A 21,534-nucleotide genomic window follows, 5' to 3' on the forward strand; every position below is an offset into this window, starting at 1 on the left:
GCAGGTCAGGTGATCTGGTATTCCCATCTCTTGAAGAATTTTCCACAGTTTGTTGTGATCCACATAGTCAAAGGTTTTGGCATTGTCAATAAAGGAGAAGTAGATGTTTTTCTGAAACTCTTGCTTTTAATATGATCCAGCGGATGTTGGCAATTTGATCTCTGGTTCCTCTGCCTTTTATAAAACCAACTTGAACATCTGGAAGTTCACAGTTCACATATTGTTGAAGCCTGGTTTGGAGAATTTTGAGCATTACTTTACTAGTGTGTGAGATGAGTGCAATTGTGCGATATTTGAGCATTCTTTGGCATTGCCTTTCTTAGGGACCGGAATGAAAAATGACTTTTTCCCATTCCTGTGACCACTGCTTAGTTTTCCAAATTTGCTAGCATATTGAGTTCAGCACTTTCACAGAATCAACTTTTAGGATTTGAAATAGCTCAACTGGAATTCCATCCCCTCCACTAGCTTTGTTCGTAGTGATGCTTCCTAAGGCCCACTTGACTTCTCATTCCAGGATGTTTGGTTCTAGGTGAGTGATCACACCATCGTGTAATTGGATGTAATAGTAGCGGCTATCTCTTGAATTGTTAGGCCCACCTGGCTGCCTAATTTCAGTAAACAAGTATCAGAAAAATTGGAAGATTAGAGATGGAATGTTCGTGTGTAGGGGCAGAGGGCAGTGGTTAGAAGGGGCATGAGGGTCCAACTCTCTCATGCTTCATGCCAGAAAATCAAAATCAAAACAGCTCCAAACAACATACGAAGTTACAGTAAATAGCAATGGCTAATTTTAGTATTGGTAAGTGATAGCTGATAAAGCTGGGTTTTGGTTTTGGAAGGCTTTTCACTTTTTAATAGTTACAAACAATTGTTAGACATTAAAAAAGAGAAAATTATAATCTAAGGAGAGAACTGGATTTGGAACATAAATAGCTCTGAGGAGATCTTATCCCTTAAAACTATATTCAGGTATTATGTGATAGTTTATATTTCTGATTTGATGTCTGCTATTTAAAGAGCTCAAAGTATCACACAGAACCTATATAATAAAATATAAAAACGTATATACAATATATAAACACTAAAAACACACATTATGCACGTTTTATCTGTGATCAACATTTTTTTCAGCAAGTCATTTTTAGGAGGGCTATTTTTAATATAATCGATACTAGTATCAGTTCAGTTCAGTCGCTCAGTCATGTGTGACTCTTTGCGACCCCATGAACCGCAGCACACCAGGCCTCCTTGTCCATCACCAACCCCCAGAGTTTACCCAAATTCATGTCCATTGAGTCAGTGATATAATACCATATAATTTTTATTCTTAAAAAACAGATTCTCATCTAAACTAACCTTTATTCGTTTCTCGGCCTCCAATAATTTGGCATTTGCTGCTTCTTCCTTCTTTTTCTTTTTTGCCTGTGCATGGAAAACAGGTCTCAAAGTCATACAACGGTACCACTGCAACCTGAAAATAATCTATGACTTGAACATGGAGCTACATGACTCATAAGAGAGAAAACAACATGTGACATATATATAGACAATTACAGATTTTCTCATAGTTAATATTATATTTACAAACTAAGTTTCATTTCTAATGTAAAGATTAGCATTAAGATGTAAAAAATTCTTAAAATTTCTTAGAATATGTCAGCTTTTCTTGATTTTTTCAATTCTATTTAAAAAGTCTGAAATAATTGTTTATTTTACATTAAAACAATCACAGAAAAAGTTTTTTTTATATAATATTTGCTTTTTTCTGATTTTTAAACGTAAAACATGATCACTATATAAAATTAAGAAGATGGGGTAGACTTTAAACAGTAAATATACGCTATTTTTCTCTAGCTGTTTATTGTGATTAAATTCGAGGTTTCTAAGACAGAATGGAAACTTACAATCTTTCTTGAAGTACATTTTGAATATCAAGATCATGATGCCAAATCTGAGCTTCATAATCTTAAAGTCATTAACTATCTAGTAGTTTCATAATTATTCAGTAGTTATTAATTTACTTTAAGATATTAGTACTTTTGATTTGGATTTTTAAAATTTATTTAAAATGGGTTAGGAAATATGTGTATATTTCTAGAAGGAAAAATCATACAAAAGAAAGCTTCAGCTATTTGACACCCTCAGGGGTAAATCATCTATATAGCAATAGTTCCCTGAATAGCTGGGAGGTTGTGCTGTGCTCAGTCGCTCAGTTGTGTCTGACTCTTTGCAACCCCACGGACTGTAGCCCACCAGGCTCCTCTGTCCATGAGGATTCTCCAGGGGATCGTCCCAACCCAGGGATACAACCCAGGTCTCCCGCAGTGCATGTGGATAAGCCAAAAGGGAAGCCCAGCTGGGAGGCTACACCAATGTTAAACACTGAATATTTATTTTCAAAATTTTGGATGGCAATAATTTTGAGATATATACTATTTATTTTTTTTGAGATATATACTATTTAGATACAGTATACTAACTATAATTTGGCTTTTTCTTGATGACTTGGGGGAATTATTCTGAACATCAGTTATTATACTGTACAGTTCAATAGAGTAATGCATTTCAGTTATTAATAATAAGGTGTTGAAAACTGCTTGCTAGTCAACCAAAAGATTACAGACAATCTTGTTAGGCTTTTGAATTCCGATAGATGCTGGTTGGAGTTTCTCTGTATTTTTCCCTGCTATCTTGTGGCTATTACCTTACTGATTCCAATGTATGTCCTCTAGTACTATTCCATCAGCTTCCAGGGAAGCAAGGCGTATTAGAAACCAGAAAAAACAGCTGGTTCAACTTGTTCCTACATTTAAAATTTACTTTCACTTTTGCAATGTTTTATTTCTAAATTAAAAGTAAATATCTATTAGTCCTAATGACTTTTCTAGAAGTACATAACACGACTTTGACCCATGAACTGTATGATACCTATACTGGTTGTTCAGAAGTTTTTCCTTTTGGCTTACTTCCCGGGTTATTAGGATAAGATGAGTTTGCTAAATAAGGTCTTACTCTATGCATTATGCTTGAAACAAATTTCTGATGGGCATACTGTAAGAGTGAGAGACCACGCAGGTAAGATTTTCAATTCTGCAGACTTTAAAATATGTGACTATTTACTTTAATCATATCACATTTAAGAATTCTACCTCTAGAATTTGCTGGGCTCGAAGCTCTTTTTCCATTCTGATTTGTTGTATTCTCTTAATTTTTTCCTGTAGAAAAAAATTATAACAATTTAAGATAATAAACTAAATATCCAAGTGGAAAGTATTTAAGTAGAATCAAATAATTTAAGATATTAAGTTTCCCATGTTGGATATAAAATTTATCCAACATGGGATAAATTTATCCAATTTATGATGTAGTTTAATATCATATATGTATGTTCATGTCAAATTAATGTGATTTTATCAAGTTTCTTAAAACCATTTGTAAAATACAAATGTTACGTAAGTATATAGAAACCAGGTAAACCAATATGATTAAACTCATTCAGCCTGTGGATTTTTATAAATATTTGCAATTATAACTATTTTGCAATAAATACAGGACAGAATAAGAGAGAAACAGTAATGAGAAACAGGAGTGAGAAAACATAAGGCTAATCTGGAGTTACTGTCATTCACTGGATAATCTTGAGCATAGAATAACTACTCTTGCATAAACCAGGGAGACGTACTTGTCCTTTCTCACTATGACATGATTAAATTAAAAATGCTTAAAAAAGTGTGTAGTGGCACACAACTATAATAGATTATTATTAACAATTTCCATACTATAATTTCTTACTTCAGGTGGTGAATAACATAATATTATTGATACACTGCTTTTAATTACTACAATAAGACAGATTCAGAAATAATCTGTAATATAATTTTAAAAGGATTAATTACAATGCAACATTGTAGAAAATTATTCACATGACAAAACTTGTTCATATTGTCTTAATTTAATGTATTAGTTACTGTTTTCAAATTTAGGTTTGATAAAACTTTACATTTTGATGTAAACATTATCTCATATGCTGTAAGCCCAACGTTAACAATTTCATGTTCATAACCCTCTTTGAAAGTCCCAAATTGGCACCCATGATAATAATACAGTTTCTCCCAAACACCCAAATTTTCCTACTAGAAAATTGCATTTGTTGTACTATTTCTACAGCCAACACATCTTATACTGATGAAAAATTACATTACCTGCTTCAATTTCCAGGTGCTAGTTGTATCTTTTCAAGCTACATGTCAATGTGTTTTTAAACATTTCTTTTTTTTTTTTGCACACTGATGTTACCAATCCTCTATAGGAGTCTATTGCAGGGTAATGAGATTTCTAGAATTACTCTTCTGATTTTAGAAGACTGTTCACATTCTATAATTTTGCTATTGGTGACCCTATCCTTCATCGGAAGGACTGATGCTACAGCTGAAACTCCAATACTTTGGCCACCTCATGCAAAGAGTTGATTCATTGGAAAAGACTCTGATGCTGGGAGGGATTGGGGGCAGGAGGAAAAGGGGACAACAGAGGATGAGATGGCTGGATGGCATCACTGACTCGATGGACATGAGTTTGAAGTGAACTCTGGGAGTTGGCGATGGACAGGGAGGCCTGGCGTGCTGCGATTCATGGGGTCACAAAGGGTCGGACACGACTGAGCGACTGAACTGAACTGACGCTATCTTAGTTTTGAATACTAAATGTAGCTTGCAAAAAATAAAAGCCCTAATGTATCTTTTGTTTCATTTCCAAGAGAAAGCTGTACTTGATCCATATCTGAAGTATTTATTTAGATTTGAACTTGAGACCTAAATAAAGCATGCTCTTTATTTAATTTTTCCGCTTTTATTAATCCTATAACATGGTATGTTCCCAAGTCAGCAAAACTCATTCACTGTTCTCTTACATACATAGATAGGTATGAAATCTTCTTTTTTTTTAATGCTTATCTTATGTACACTCAGTCTAAAGCTTTATCCTGAAGTTGAGATATATATATATATCATGCACATATATGACATATATATGTAATATATGTGTGTGTGTGTGTGTGTATTTGGTAGTGGTGTCATTAGCATTAGCAGAGATAAACATTTTTTATAAATTTCTTTAATATAGGTTTACCTTATAATATTGGGTATACAATACATGAACTGAGCTCTTTATATAAAATATCCTTTTTTATCATAAAAAGAGTTGAACTTTTCTTCTTTTTACCTAATAGAAAACTAGGGACTATCCTGGCAGTCCAGTAGTTAAAGAGTCTGTGCTCCCAGTGCAGGTTGCATGAGTTTGATCCCTAGTTGGGGAACTAAGATCCTGCATGCCACATGGTGTGGCTAAAAAAAATTTCTAAATAAAATTTTACTAAAAGAAAACTAAAGTTCATAGAAAGTAAATATTTTGCCTTAAATCAAAAGGAAACTACAGAGCTGTGTATTTTATATTCCAATGCCTTTGTTCCTTCTGTTTCATAATAATACTTTTGCAAGCTTCCAGAATATTTCCTTGAAAACTACCTGGTGATATTGGTTTACTAGGTAGAATAAATGATCTAGAAGCACATGCTACTATTTTATTCTAGAACTAATGCTGACTTTAAAATAGGCATTATGTAACTGACTATGTGAGTAGACCTAAGCTCTACTTTGATTAACTTTGCTGGCAATGAGGAATAAGTTAGATGGCTTTCTGAAACTACCCTTAGGTAAGTATTTTGATGAAAACTCATTGGTATTAACGTTTCTGGGACATTGGAACTACGATGCTTCTTTGATGAGAAGTTAAAAACTATGTATATTTAGGTTGTAGCCACCTTAAGAGTTTAGGATCACGTAGCTGAATTTAAAGTACTGATAAGATATGCAGGATCTCTAGCCATCAGGAAATAGGATAAACTATAAAATAGTAAAGAACAATACTGCATAGGAACCTGGAATACTAGATCCATGAATCAAGGTAAATTGGAAGTGGTCAAACAGGAGATGGCAAGAGTGAACATCGACATTTTAGAAATCAATGAACTAAAATGGACTGGAATGGGCAAATTTAATTGAGATGACCATTATATCTACTACTGGAGCAAGAATCCCTTAGAAGAAATGTAGTAGTCCTCATACCAACAAAAAAGTCCGAAATGCAGTACTTGGGTACAATCTAAAAACTGACAGAATGATCTGTTCGTTTCTAAGGCAAACCATTTAACATCACAGTAATCCAAGTCTATGCACCAACCACTAATGCTGAAGCTGAAACTCCAGTACTTTGGCCACCTCATGCGAAGAGTTGACTCATTGGTAAAGACCCTGATGCTGGGAGGGATTGGGGGCAGGAGGAGAAGGGGACGACCGAGGATGAGATGGCTAGATGGCATCACCGACTCGATGGACATGAGTTTGACTAAACTCCGGGAGTTGGTGATGGACAGGGAGGCTTGGCCTGCTGTGATTCATGGGGTCGCAAGAATCGGACACGACTGAGCGACTGAACTGAACTGAATCAATTCTTAAAAACATGGAAGTAGAAGACTTAGTTTTAAAATGAAGTGAATTTTAATTCATAAAAGAGAACTTTCTAATACAGATATATAATATTACTGTGAAATATAGTTATTTCAGAAATCAAAATGAAAATAATGTACATATTTGTTGTTGTTTAGTCATTAAATTATGTCTGACTTATTTGTGACCCCATAGACTGTGGCCCACCAGGCTCCTCTGTCCATGGGATTTTCCAAGCAAGAATAATGGAAATAATGCCGTTTCCTTCTCCAGGGGATCTTCCCAACTCAGGGATCAAACTTGTGTCTCCTGCATTGGCAGGTGAACTCTTTACCAGTGAACCACCTGTAAAGTCCAATACACATACAGAAATATACATATAGACTGCAAGACAATGCCCGTGTTTTAAAAATCAGTTCCAATCAATAAACATACCTGTTGTTTCATAATCTTTATCTGTTCTTTTTGCTTTCGCTTCTCCTCAGCAGCAATTATTGCTATGATGAAAAATCAAAGCACAGATCAGAAAAGGAACAAAGAAGAGATGCCTCTTGTGAGTTACCCAATACTCACTCTTCAAGTTGATGCTACCATTTAAATTACGAACCTTGTTGTTTTTTAGCTTCTTTGGCAACCCGAGCCTGTTCCTGCTTTTGCAGTTTTCTCAAAAGCTTTATTTGTGCTGCTTGCCTGGCTATTTCTGAAAAACACAAAATTTTAAGCAATGTTATTAACAGCTTAATAACAACAAATTAATAACAACATAACTGCTCTCCTAAAAACAATAACTGTGAAACTGGTATCATCACGAAGGACATGATTTTTAAGAAAACTGCCAAACGTAACATTAGATACTCAGTAGGAAAATGGCAGAAAATGTCATATTCATTTTCCCTAGAAAGTGCCAATTTTTCATCAAATATGAGCCTATAAAATAAGAATGATGCTTCTCTTAATTCTCATTACAGAGGCTAATACAGAAACATTTTTTTTCACATTTTGTGTAATCATCACTGAGTAGGAAAGTAGCTGCTAATATGTAAAAAAGTGATTCAGCTTCAATCTTAAAAATAGTACATAGAAAAAGAATCCAATATAGACTAAAGTCTCCCAAACTAAGCATTTCAATTAGCTATATAAATGGCAAAGCTTCTGAATCTATTGATACTTCCACTTGTGAAGGAAAAAGACCCTCTCTCCTAAAAAAAAAAAGAGAATGTTGATTTCTCAGGACAACCTAGTTCTCATACTTTTTAAGGACAAATGTATGAAACTGGGATAGAACATAATTAATGGCCCAATTCTTCATCTCTTCCTCTATCTGTGCCATTTGCAATGTGGCTTTGTGGTTCCACTCATCAAGACGTGTGAGGAACATATTTTCTTGGCCCTTGATTTAGAGTTCAGCCATGTGATCTGCTTGGGCCAATAAAATGTTAGCAATGTGATGCACGCATAAGTCTGAAAGTGTACTTGAACTCTTTATACCGTTACTTCTATGCCTTGCCCTTTATTGTGAGGACATATTCAGACTAGGCTGCTGGAGATTGGGAGCTAGATCATTTCACAAATTTTAAAAAGTCCACTCAGGATCAGCAGAGATGCCTAACTGCCTAACGTAACACCAGTTGATTCCATCTGCACAAACAATTAATGCTTAGTGTTGTATGCCACTGAGGTTTTGTCGATGGTTCTCTCCCAGCATTACTGTTGCAAGAGGTAACTGATACAGATGGTATGTAATGTCATGCTTTATTCTGCTGGCAAACTTGATCAGAATATTTCTAATTATAAAAGTGGTGCATCATAATATCTTTCATAAAATCATTTTAGAAAATACCACTTTACATTAGACATTGTTTTCAACCTTGTAGCAGATGATTAATTTTAAGAAACTTATATATTTACCAATAATGAAATTGATCAGGTAACATCTGAATTACTTGAGCGCTACTAATAACTTCTATCATTTATTGAACTATTGTATTAAATTTACACGATTTTGTTTAATCTTCATAACAACCCTATAAGACAGTCAACATTATACCCAGTTTATAAAATAAAACTAAGGGTCACAGAAGTTACAGAGCAGAGTTAAGATACATACCCTGGACTTTCTGACTTCATAGTCCATGTTACTACTTCTAAAGTTTAGAAGTATGTTACTACTTCTAAAACCTTTAAAGAAATTTGAGTATCTTGAGATTTTTGAAAGAAACATAACTCTATGTCCTTGTAACAGCTAAGATGAAGTTGCTTACTATGGCTGATTATCTATCATTAACACTTAAAAAAGGAGGCAAGATATGAGGGTTTGATTTTATCCAGGAGACCTGAAGGATAGAAGCTGATGCTAGCATATACCTCCAACCTTTGAATAAGTTTTAATATTAAGTAGTTTTGAGCATCATCAAGAATTTCTGAGCCACATAAAAAGGAGTCTCCTGTTCATGAAATACTCTTGGAAATCGATATGTATAAACTGGGCTACAGAATTAGCAAACTCTGATAATAATACTTATGAAGGACACTGCTTTCAACTAGGATAGATCCAGATAAACATTTTTTTTAACATTTAAGATTAAAAGTTTTCACTAAACTCTGCTATAAAGACCAAAATCTGCCATAAAATATAAAGGTGTGTTGCAAAGCCTGTTAGTTGCTCAGTTGTGTCCTACTCTATGCCCATGGACTGTAGCCTGCCAGACTTCTCCATCCATGGGATTTTCCAGGCAAGAATATGGAGTGGGTTGCCATTTCCTTCTCCAGGGGATCTTCCCAATCCAGGGATCGAACTTGGGTCTCCTGTACTGCAGGTAGACTCTTTACCATCTGAGCCTCCAGGGAAGCCAAGGGGTTAAAAAAATGTATTTTCTAGAAAATGTGGCATAAGTATGATGCTTTGTTCCCAGCTAAACTGATGCTCTCTAATAGCAGTTTGGCTTATTTGATTTTATCAATAAGGAAATAATAAGGAAAATTTTATCACATTTATAGGTGTATTTTTGTATATGAATGTATCAGTCAATTTCAAACTCCACACAAGTTCACAGTAATTTTTAAAAACATTAGGAAGCTCAGCTGATATTCTTTTCATTTTAGCAAGGAAGATACAATTTGGATTAATCATTTAAAATTTATGCAGCTTAACTTTTATATTATGAACAGTTAGAGAAAATATGAAAAAAAGAATACAAAAAAAGAAAAAAGAAGTTAATTAGGGATACTATGGGGGAAGGAGAATGAGTTACAGACCTAGAAAATTCACTCAGGCTCTGTGGAATAAACAGTTCCCAATATTTTCTTATTTATTTGGTTTATGGTTGTTGAATATATTATCTATTGTAATGAACACTTGAAATATTAATTTGAAAAATATCTTTCATGGATGAAGAATTTGTAAATTTCAAATAAAAAATTTATTTTGAAATAAAGTTTATTTTCACTTTGAATTAGGGCTATTTTACATATACCACATTTCTTTGATTCTAAGATGCATTTTTAAACATGTCTAAAATCACAATGTGTCTAAAAATTGGCAGCATTTTGCTTTCTTAGTGGAACATCTGAAATAACAGGACTTTGCATAGACTAAGGCATCTTGGATTCCATAATGTATGAAATGGACAGATGTTACTAGCTATCGTAGAAAATTTGAGATATGAATGGTATTGACCAATTAAGAAGCAGGTTTATTTAGACAGGTTGAAAGCTTTTTTTTTTATATTCAGATTTTATCAGATTCCCATATGTATTCTCTGAGAAATTAGAAGACCTCTCATTTCACAATGCTTAAAAGTACAAATTTGCATTTTTTTTTTTTTTTTTACTGTTTTGAATCTTTCTTCAAATTAAGTCCAGTTGTTTAGCCTAGTTGAATCCTTGTATGAAACAGAATCTTACGGAATCCCTTCAGGTAACCCCCTCAAATTGTTGAGTAGAAACCTTTTAGAAATAAAAGAGGGATAGAGATTCTTTGCTATTTTCCTTTCTTCCCAAGGAAAAAGCATGCATATTATACCACATTTACTTGTATATATTAATAATTATTTACTGCTAAATATTTAACATTTATATGTATGCAAGAAAGAACATAGGTACACAATAAGGTCAAATGTAAAAGAATTTGCGAAATGCAACATAATACAACAAGGGAAAAACTACAATAGAATACAAACCAATTTGAAATCTTGAGGGAGAAAAAACATCTGAGTAAAAGCTGAATAATTAACTTCCAATTTGAAAAAATTTAGTCAATTTTATAAAGTTGCCATTTTGGATATTAAGTATTAATGCTACTTGTATAAGATATGCAAAACATGCATGAAGAGCCAATACTTTGGATATCAGTTAATTTCAAGCTTTCTTGTTTTACACACAAAAAACAATGCACATTCCCCAGTGTTACACATTCTTCAGAAAAGACAGTGGTTTACTGACAACACTAATTTTAAAACTCATCATGTATGGCTCCATCAGTTAACATATTAACTTTCCTTTTAACCTTCACTAGCAATTTTTCAGGGGAGATAAGTCTTAAAAGGAACCAAGCAGAGTAACATGAAAAATATTTAACGAACATACTATGGAAGATAAAAACTTATACAACGTTAAGTTAAATATCAGGCAGTTAACCTACATGCCATTGGCGGAAGTATGAATTAGTGCAATCTTTTTGGAGATAATATTTGTCTATTTACCCAAAGTGAAAATGAACATATGTTTTGATTCAGAGATTCTATCTCTAGAATTTTACACTATACACAGGCACACCTTTAGAAGGATGTGAAGATTCGTGTAATATGTACTTACTGCAACACTATTTGTGATAGCAAAGATCAGGAAAGAGCTACAACAGTCATCAGAAGAAGACTACTTAAATGAAGTATGGTAGAATCATACATAGTATCACTTACTATTCCGCCATTAAAAGAATATGGTTGATTTTTAAGTGCTGATACAGAAAGATGTTCAAGATAAATTAACTGGAAAAAAGACAAGATGAATAATATATATACTATAAGCCATTTATCTTAGACATCAAAAAGGATATATATGTAATTGTTGTTGTTTAGTCAATAAATCATGTCTGACTCTTGGTGACCCCATGGACTGTAGCCCACCAGGCTCCTCTGTCCACGTGATTTCTGAGGCAATAATACTGGAGTGGGTTGCCATTTCCTTCTCCAGGGGATCTTCCCTGGGATTGAACCTGCATCTCCTGCAGTACAGGTGGATTCTTTACTGCCACACCACCGGGGAAGCCCAATATATGTAAAACAACATATTTTATATGCATATGTACATATATGAGTATTTGAAGACATGTGTGTGTAGGAGTGTGTGTACATATTACTGGATAGACTAGCGAAATAATTGTTAATAATGATTCCACTCATTAACATTTTTTACAGAAGCCATTCTGTTTTATGAGTTTTTGTCACAGACATTTATTTTGTAATAAAAACAAAAAAGCTACAAAGAAGTCAATATTATTGTGCTGTTTACAATAAACAACAAAACGTCATGCTTTTCCCCCAGAGAAAACCCGTAAGAAATAAAATCCTGCATGTCTTTCAAGTCAGTTCTTATTACCGAACCTTTATTTTACATTGAGGTATGTGTATATACATGCTTGTGAATATAAGACACCAACATGTATGCTGATGCACATTCAGATAATCTTCACAAGAAGAGGCTTCCCAGTTGTAACTAGTAACTTAAACTCATAACAGGACTATTTTCTTTAGTCAGCTTTTTCTGTGTCAGACATAGCCTGGGAACTTAATGTTAATAATTTATGTACAATTTTGACTCATAAGTAAGTACATCTGAGGTTATTATGAGTACTTTGTGCTTAATAGTGATACTTTCTGGTGGTCTTAAAATAAATATTTTTGAATTAAAACTACTACTTGGGCATTTTGAAAATGTATGTAATATATGCATACTACAGAAGAACCCAAAGACTGGGGTTACATACCAGTAATTGGAGTTCTCTGACTGAAAATTTACTCCACAGATCCACATATCTTGGAGTTATTCCCTTGTACCACCTCAAGGAATTGGGGCTGTTAAAATGAGCATTTCCAGAAGGCTGGCACAACCTTAAGGCATGTGCCAAGTGCTGGTAGATTCCTTTTCAGTGCAAGCCTTAAAAGCTTGGGCTTCCCTGGTAGCTCAGCTGATAAAGAATCCTCCAGCAATGCAGGAGATCTGAGTGCGATCCCTGGGTCAGGAAGATCACCTGGAGGAGCCTATAGTCCATGGGGTCGCAAAGAGTCGGACATGACTGGGCGACTAGGCACACAGCACTTAAAAGCTTATCATCCACCTTTGTAATTCTAAACACACAGGGTATATTGTGTTTATGAGTACGGCTCTTCAAAGGAGCTTTACCTAATCAAAGAACTCCGGTTACCAGTGGGACCTCTTAGTTTTTCAGTTTTATTCTAACACAAATATCTCCTTTTCAGAAACTGAGAGCAGTGTCAATCATCCATAAGTCAAAAATATAAGAAATATTTATACTTTTTAATATGATTATTACAATGTCAAATACATTATGTTTCTTACCCTGAGCTTGCAGTTTTCTTAGCAATTTGGCATCTGTGTTATCTAGAAATTCAGTGCTGCCAACATTTGGAGGCCGACCTTTCCGACGTCTTATCCTGGATTCCTCTCTTGCTCGCTGTCTATCTGGATTTGGTGGTCTTCCTCTACGACCTTCCATTGCCCTGATACGGGGAATGACATCCTCTTCTTTCAAAAGACACCACTGCATTCCCTTTTAATTAACATTTTATAGAAATAATGTATTATAAGCAAAATAAACACAAGTGGTTAACATGTCAGAAATAATTCTAGGAAAATTCGCAGATATTTTGAAATTTATAGAGCTATTACAACCTTTAGGGATTTTACTTTTTAAAATAAATTTATGTTTAGAATTATTCATGGACTTGTAACATTTTTTATATTCATAATAAATTCAACTTTAAATACAGGGATTTCTATATATATATGTATAAACATATAAATAGATATATATTTAAAATCACCATTTCTGAACTATAATGACCATAAATTTGGCAGATATTTAAAAATATTAGTTGTGTGATGATACCTCTATGGATTTTTCTCATGGACTATCAGTTAAACCAAACATTAAGCTATCCAAATAACAGATGAAAGCTCTCTTTATAGAAACAATACAGTTAATACATCCAAGAAGGAATCTAAGAGTTAATGTATCAGAATTTTTCAATACTTGATGAACAAATCAAAGTATTGAACTTGAATGGTTGCCAACAACCAAAAAGAGAGACAGCTAGATAGACATAAGTCTCCTGATGGAGATTCAATTCATCACCTATAAATTAGTCTTGCCCTCTCACAAAGGGAAATCAAATATATACTAGACTTAATTATTATAACTTCACAGGAAAAACAGGGTGAGAAGTATATGTTTAACTACACAGCAAATCCAGTCTAGGAAATTCTACAAACTTCAACAATTTCTTCAATAAATAAATTTCAAGAAGTAAAAAAAAAAAAAAGAAAGAAAGGAAAAGGATCTACCAAAAAAATCCCAATGTGTAGACCTTATCTAGATATTGATTTAAATAAACTGTTCAGAAAATTACAGCAATTAAAGGACAATTTAATATCTGAACAGTGACTATTATTTGAAATCAAGGAACTATTGTTTCAAAGTGTGATAATGGTACATTTGAGATTTCCCACTGCAAGCCTGCTGATGGAAACACATTTACCAGCATAATGCTAATGTATTATAGGAATAATCCTGTGCAGTGTGTAGATACCATCAGAGTCTGGTTTTCATTATCCTTTGTATGTCAATCAAAACAAATATATTATTGTTTGTGATGAGCTGCTTTTCTCTTAGAAAACAACACTATTTTACCTTATTTACAGTCCAAATCACTATGTTCAGATATTAGAAAGGCACCCTTTTAAAATAATCCTAAAATAATTCACTTATTTCTTTTTAAAGAAATAACTCATTTAGTGTAAAATTTGAGAAAATGTTTTAAATGTGCCTTTTTTCTTAAAAAGAATCTCAAATTAGGAATTTAGCTTGAACCATTGTGGGCAATTCTGCAACCAAAAGTAATTAAAAGTTCTTGAGTTATATTTTATGCCATGATACCTAAACTCGGAGCAAGGATTCTAAGAATATCTCACTCGAGAGGTACTAAAAAATGTAAATACCATCCTGCTACCGTAATGGGTGACGGTTACATCCCACATTCCAAGCACTGTGCTTAGTTCCAGGCATTTTGATTATGTTATGTTCCTTAATCTTCACAATAGTATTATCTAATACAGTGGATTTTATTGTATTTACTTTACAACTGAGAGAATTCAAGCCCACCTGAATAATTTCTTAAGGTATGGAGGCAACAAAGAACTGAACTGTGATTTGAACCCAATTCTCTCACTCTCAAACGTGTGCTCTTAACCACCACATGTACTTTTTTAGTTGATGTTACAAAGATGTTCTTAAACTTGATAAATGACTGAACCCAATATTCAGTCATGAAAGTACAGCCAAGATTATGGCAAAGCAGAACTGTGTCAGAAAAAAAATTAATGAATATAATCCATGTATACAATAATATCTATACTAACCCCTTTCTGTAATTTCCAGGTAAAAATAATTTCACAAATTAATTCTGAGGAAAATAAGGATTTATTTTTGCTGAGATTTCAATGAAGTCAACAGAAACAAGAGTTGTACTAGCTCCATTTTCATCCCATAAACCACTAAGAAGGAAGCCATGAAACCATTTTTATGTTCACCACAATGGGAAGCTTTTGATTAGTTCAGGTTTTCATTTTTCTGGTATGCTTTTAGGCACCAAGGCACTAAGCATCACATAAATTGAAAAATATAAAAGTGACATTTGTGACACTTGAAGTAGAAGAGAAAGACTAATAAAAGAGGCTGTAAAGGCATCTGCATTCAGTTTTTAAGGAACCTTATTAATAATAAAATCAACTTTTAGCCAAGATTTAAAGGGTTTGATCTGTTTTTCTGTTTTATCCAGGTACAATTTTACACTTATGTTTTATTCAGCTTAGTGTCAAAAAAGAAACGGAATATGCTGGCGCCCAAGCTTACCAGACAATATAGTGACATTGTCATTTACATTTTTGCCCTTGACATTTCTAAAGTAAATGCTTTCTAAGGGAGTTGCATATATTGGATGGATATAATGTCTTTTGATTCCTGGATTTTAGAAAATAAGAAATGGATTGTTAGGAATCTGAAGCTTACAGTTTAATTCACTCAGTAGCCAAAACTTACTCAACAAAAGAAAATTAACTTATTACTTTTTTTTCTTAGTTTAAGAATAACATAAAAGTTATTTTCATGAGAAAAATAAGAATTTTGTTGGATTTCCTTACAACTAGTTCACAGTTTAGCATTATGTCTATTTGTAGCTACTTTATGATATCAGAGCTTTATATACCATAAACTTTACAGCATAGGGATTCTTAATCTTAATAACAAAGTTTATTAATATCATATACTGAATAGCACTTGAAAGATGTTAAAGAATAAGAACAGTTATCTATGTGTGGAGATGAGTGTCACCAATTAAAAGCAGTTGAGAAAGACACGGTTTGACACAATTGTTTCCACAATGCTGACGATGCTTTCCATTACTCATAGTATGTTATCCTCAAAGACTTAGGACTGTCAAATATCTCCTTTCTACACTTGGATTCATACAGTTGGCTTTCTAGTATAGGCCCTTGCCTAGCCATCAAAAATCCTACCTGGTAGATTAGTGACATAAATTTCCAGACTTTTACTTTTTTGGTACTGATATCTCATGTTCTCAGTGTCCATATATGCCCACAGCTATGTTACACTGGGTGTGACAGTTAACAGCAGAATTGAATTAGAATCCTGGTTGTTGACTAGCAGGCTTTTGTTCTTACTTGAAAAATAAGTGGGTCGGAGGTGGCCTGCTGCAGGGTTGGGGGGACTGAGTGAGCAGTGGATGCATGCGACCTTTTGAAGGAGGTCACCATTATCTTCATTACCTCTGCCATGGTCTGGCCCAAGATAAATAACAGGGGGAACACAGCCCTGCTCATCAACAGACAACTGGATTAAAGATTTACTGAGCATGGCCCTGCCCATCAGAACAAGAACCAGTTTCCTGTCAGTCAGTCTCTCCCATCAGGAAGCTTCCATAAGCCTCTTATCCTTCTCCATCAGAGGGCAGACAGACTGAAAACAACAGTCACAGAAAACTAACCAATATGATCACATGGACCACAGCCTTGTCTAACTCAATCAAACTATCAGCCATTCCGAGTAGGGACACCCAAGACAGACATGTCATGGTGGAGAGTTCTGACAAAACGTGGTCCATTGGAGAAGGGAATGGCAAACCACTTCAGTATTCTTGCCTTGAGAACCTCATGAACAGCATGAAAAGGCAAAAAAATAGGACACTGAAAGATCAACTCGCCAGGTCAGTAGGTGCCCAATATGCTACTGGAGATCAGTGGAGAACTAACTTCAGAAAGAATGAAAAGACAGAGCCAAAGCAAAAACAACACCCAGTTGTGGATGTGACTGGTGATGGAAGTAAAGTCTGATGCTGTAAAGAGCAATATTGCTCAAGAACCTGGAGTATCAGGTCTAGGAATCAAGGTAAATTGGAAGTGGTCAAACAAGATGGCAGAGTGAAAATTGACATTTTAGGAATCAGTGAGCTAAAATGGACTGGAATGGGTGAATTTAACTCAGATGAACATTATATCTACTACTGTGGATATCTACCTACTTAGAAGCTATCCCTTAGAAGAAATGGAGTAGCCCTCATAGTCAACAAGAGTCCAAAATGCAGTACTTGGATGCAATCTCAAAAATGACAGACAGGATCTCTGTTTGTTTCCAAGGCAAATCATTCAATATTATGGTAATCCAAGTCTATGCCCCGATCAGTAATGCTAAAGAAGCTGAAGGTGAAAGGTTCTATGAAGATCAATAAGACCTTCTAGAATTAACACCCCCAAAAGATGTCCTTTTCATTATAGGGGACTGGAATGACAAAGTAGGTAGTCAAGAAATATCTGGAATATCAGGCAAATTTGGCCCTGGAGTACAGAATGAAGCAGGGCAAAGGCTAATAGAGTTTTGCCAAGAAAACGCACTGGTCATAGCAAACACCCTCTTCCAACAACACAAGAGAAGACTCTACACATGGACATCACCAGATGGTCAATACGAATTCAGACTGATTACATTCTTTGCAGCCAAAGATGGAGAAGCTCTATACAGTCAGCAAAAACAAGACTGGGAGTTGACTGTGGCTCAGACCATGAACTCCTTATTACCAAATTCAGACTTAAATTGAAGAAAGTAAGGAAAACCACTAGACCATTCAGGTATGCTTTAATCAAATCCCTTATGATTATCCAGGGGAAGTGACAAATAGATTTAAGGGATTAGATCTGATAGAGTGCCTGAAGAACTATGGACAGAGGTCTGTGACACTGTACAGGAGGCAGGGATCAAAACCATCCCCGAGAAAAAGAAATGCAAAAAGGCAAAATGGATGTCTGAGGAGGCCTTACAAATAGCTGAGAAAAGAGGAGAAGCTAAGGCAAAGGAGAAAAGGAAAGATATACTAATTTGAATGCAGAGTTCCAAAGAATAGCAAGGGGAGATAAGAAAGCCTTTATCAGTGATCAGTACAAAGAAATAGATGAAAACAATAGAATGGCAAAGACTAGAGATCTCTTCAAGAAAGTTAAGCATCTTAATTTTGGGCACGCCCGCCTGCCACCGCTGTTCCTTCAACTGAGTGCTGCACGCCATGGGCTCTGTCTGTGAGAGAAATCCCGGTGCTTGGTGTCCTTGCATGACATGGAGTTTTGCATGTAGATCAATTTAAAACGTACCTCTTGTTTACATAATTTGCATAATTTTAAAACATAATGTTGCCAAACTTTGGAAATGTTAACGTTCAAACTGAAAATCTCCACCTGTAACTTTCTCCCTCTGGATGAGTGCGTGGCTCACAACCCCAGCCAGTGGCTTGATCTGTTCCAGTGTCAACCGCCATGTGCTCTGCTTCAAGAGGGGAGCTCGTCTTTTGTGAATTTTTTGTACATAAGTATTTGTTACAGATATTTTAGCAAATGCTTTCTATTTCTCTTGCTTGTGCATATCTTGGCTGGCGTTACAGAAAAAATAGTGCAAACATTATTTCCTTACTGGGGAATGAGGGTTTTTTCTTTTTTTTTTTTAGTGTGTGTGGGTGGGTGGGGCGGGGGGATGGTTTACGTTGAATGTTTAGTTTTTCTTCTGCATGAAACATCATGTTGTGGGATCTTTAGGAAACTTCATACTGTATGAATAAGGAAATAAAATATTTGAAACTTGAAAAAAAAAAAAAAAAAAAAAGAAAGTTAGAGATACCAAGGGGACATTTTATGCAAAGATGGGCACAATAAAGGACAAAAATGGTATGGATCTAACAGAAGCAGAATATATTAAGAAGAGGTTGCAAGAATACACAGAAGAACTATGCAAAAAAGATCTTCACGACCCAGATAATCACGATGGTGTGATCACTGACCTAGAGCCAGACATCCTGGAATGTGAAGTCAAGTGGGTCTTAAGAAGCATCACTAAGAACAAAGCTAGTGGAGGTGATGGAATTCCAGCTGAGATATTTCAAATCCTAAAAGATGACGCTGTGAAAGTGCTACACTCAATATGCTAGCAAATTTGGAAAACTCAGCTGTGGCCACAGGACTGGAAAGGGTCAATTTTCATTTCAATCCCTAAGAAAGGCAACACCAAAGAATGCTCAAACTACCGCACAATTGCACTGATCTCACAGGCTAGCAAAGTAATGCTCAAAATTCTCCAAGCCAGGCCTCAACAGTATGTGAACTGTGAACTTCCAGATGTTCAAGCTGGATTTAGAAAAGGCAGAGGAACCAGAGATCAAATTGCCAACGTCCATTTGATCACTGAAAAAGCAAGAGAGTTCCAGAAAAACATCTATTTCTGCTTCATTGACTAAGCCAAAGCCTTTGACTGTGTGGATCACAAGAAACTGTGGAAAATTCTTCAAGAGATGGGAATACCAGACCACCTGACCTGCTCTTGAGAAACTGTATGCAGGTCAGGAAGGAACACTTAGAAATGGACATGGAACAAAAGACTGGTTCCACATTGGGAAAGGTGTACGTCAAGGATGTATATTGTCACCCTACTTATTTAACTTATATGCAGAGTACATCATGAGAAACGCTAGGGTGGATGAAGCACAAGCTGAAATCAAGATTGCTGGGAGAATTATCAATAACCTCAGACATGCAGATGACTCCACCTGTATGGCAGAAAGTGAAGAAGAACTTAAGAGCCTTTGATAAAAGTGAAACAGGAGAGTGAAAAAGTTAGCTTAAAACTTAACATTCAGAAAACTAACATCATGGCATCTGGTCCCATCACTTCATGGCAAATAGATGGGGGAACAATGGAAACAGTGGCAGACTTTATTTTTTTGGGCTCCAAAATCACTGCAGATGGTGACTGCAGCCATGAAATTAAAAGACGCTTACTCCTTGGAAGGAAAGTTATGACCTATCTAGACAGCATATTAAAAAGCAGAGACATTACATTGCCAACAAATGTCAGTCTAGTCAAGGCTATGGTTTTTCCAGTAGTCATGTATGCATGTGAGAGCTGTAGTATAAAGAAAGCTGAGCACCAAAGAATTGATGCTTTTGAAGTGTGGTATTGGAGGAGACTCTTGAGAGTCCCTTAGACTGTAAGGAGATCCAACCAGTGCATTTTAAAGGAAATCAGTCCCAAATATGCATTGGAAGGACTGATGCTGAAGCTGAAACTCCAATACTTTAGCCACCTGATGCTAAGAACTGACTCATATAAAAAGACCGTGAGGCTGGGAAAGATTGAAGGCGGAAGGAGAAGGAGGATGAGATGGTTGTATGGCATCACCCACTCAATACACATATGAGTTTGTGTAAACTCTGGGAGTTGGTGATGGACAGGGAGGCCTGGTGTACTGCAGTCCACAGGGTTGCAAAGAGTTGGACACGGCTGAGCGACTGAACTGAACTATTTGAAAAAATTAACAGCATTGCAGTTTTGCCAGTGGCTCTATGTTGCCCACTTTATTGTGAAGTCTCCGCTTATTCCTTATCCCTGACTGCAGCTGAAGAGCATTTTGCTTAGTGTTTTATCTTTCTCAGACAATAAGCTTCTTTAAACTAGTGACCATAACTTCTATTTCTTTTATACTCTTCAGTTTCTCTATGAACATTATTTTTTCCTGAAAGCCAAGCCTTCAAGTTTATTTCTGTACTGATGTGTTCATACTTGCATTATGGAAAATCCATTTAGGGAAAATTTACTTTGGAAAAAAATGCGTGGAACATTAAATATCTCCCAAAATATTAATTTATAAGAAAAAGGCTCTTTTCAGTATGAGTGATATTTTTCTTTTCTCAAGGAAGTTAAGACATTAAAAAAAAATCTTATAAAAGTATATCTCAGAGAAAGCAACATTTTTTTCCTAAGTCACTTTTAACTTGATCCTTCTTTGCATATTTTCTTTTCTTTGCTTTTTTGGCCTGGATACATTGGCATTCATTGACCTTTGCTGGTGAACTTCCTGGTTAAAAAAATAAACTTAATTGTTATATTTATGCTTAAATGTTTTGTTTTCTACAATTCACAAAAATACTTTGCAATGTAGATTATCATATATTTCAAAATGATCTTTGCCATTAACGTTTTGAAACCATCATATATTTCTAACAAAAATGTGAATATTTTTTACCTTTTAACCTAACAATCTTATTAAGGTAAATAAAAGAAACCCTATTTTATATTACCAAAATCTGCCTAGCTCAACCTTACTTTCTTTTATTCTGACATTCAAAAACAAAATGAAATGAAAACAATCATAGATATTAGGTTCAACCAGTCCTTACAATA

General features: G+C 35.0%; 1 protein-coding gene across 13 annotated transcripts in view; it reads right to left on the reverse strand.

Moving 5' to 3' along the window:
• Nucleotides 1-21,534, reverse strand: part of BAZ2B (bromodomain adjacent to zinc finger domain 2B) — a 422,769-nt gene that overhangs the window by 76,936 nt on the left and 324,299 nt on the right. For all 13 annotated transcript variants that reach the window (XM_070357371.1, XM_070357382.1, XM_070357397.1 and 10 more), the window contains 5 exons: nucleotides 13,083-13,293; nucleotides 7,114-7,206; nucleotides 6,942-7,003; nucleotides 3,153-3,218; nucleotides 1,360-1,425 (listed from right to left, as the gene is read on the reverse strand). In XM_070357371.1, coding sequence (XP_070213472.1) covers nucleotides 1,360-1,425; nucleotides 3,153-3,218; nucleotides 6,942-7,003; nucleotides 7,114-7,206; nucleotides 13,083-13,293 — 498 coding nt within the window. The remainder of the gene's footprint in view (nucleotides 1-1,359; nucleotides 1,426-3,152; nucleotides 3,219-6,941; nucleotides 7,004-7,113; nucleotides 7,207-13,082; nucleotides 13,294-21,534) is intronic.

This window comes from Bos mutus, chromosome 2, assembly GCF_027580195.1.
Source record: "Bos mutus isolate GX-2022 chromosome 2, NWIPB_WYAK_1.1, whole genome shotgun sequence".
Taxonomy (NCBI): Eukaryota; Metazoa; Chordata; class Mammalia; order Artiodactyla; family Bovidae; genus Bos; species Bos mutus.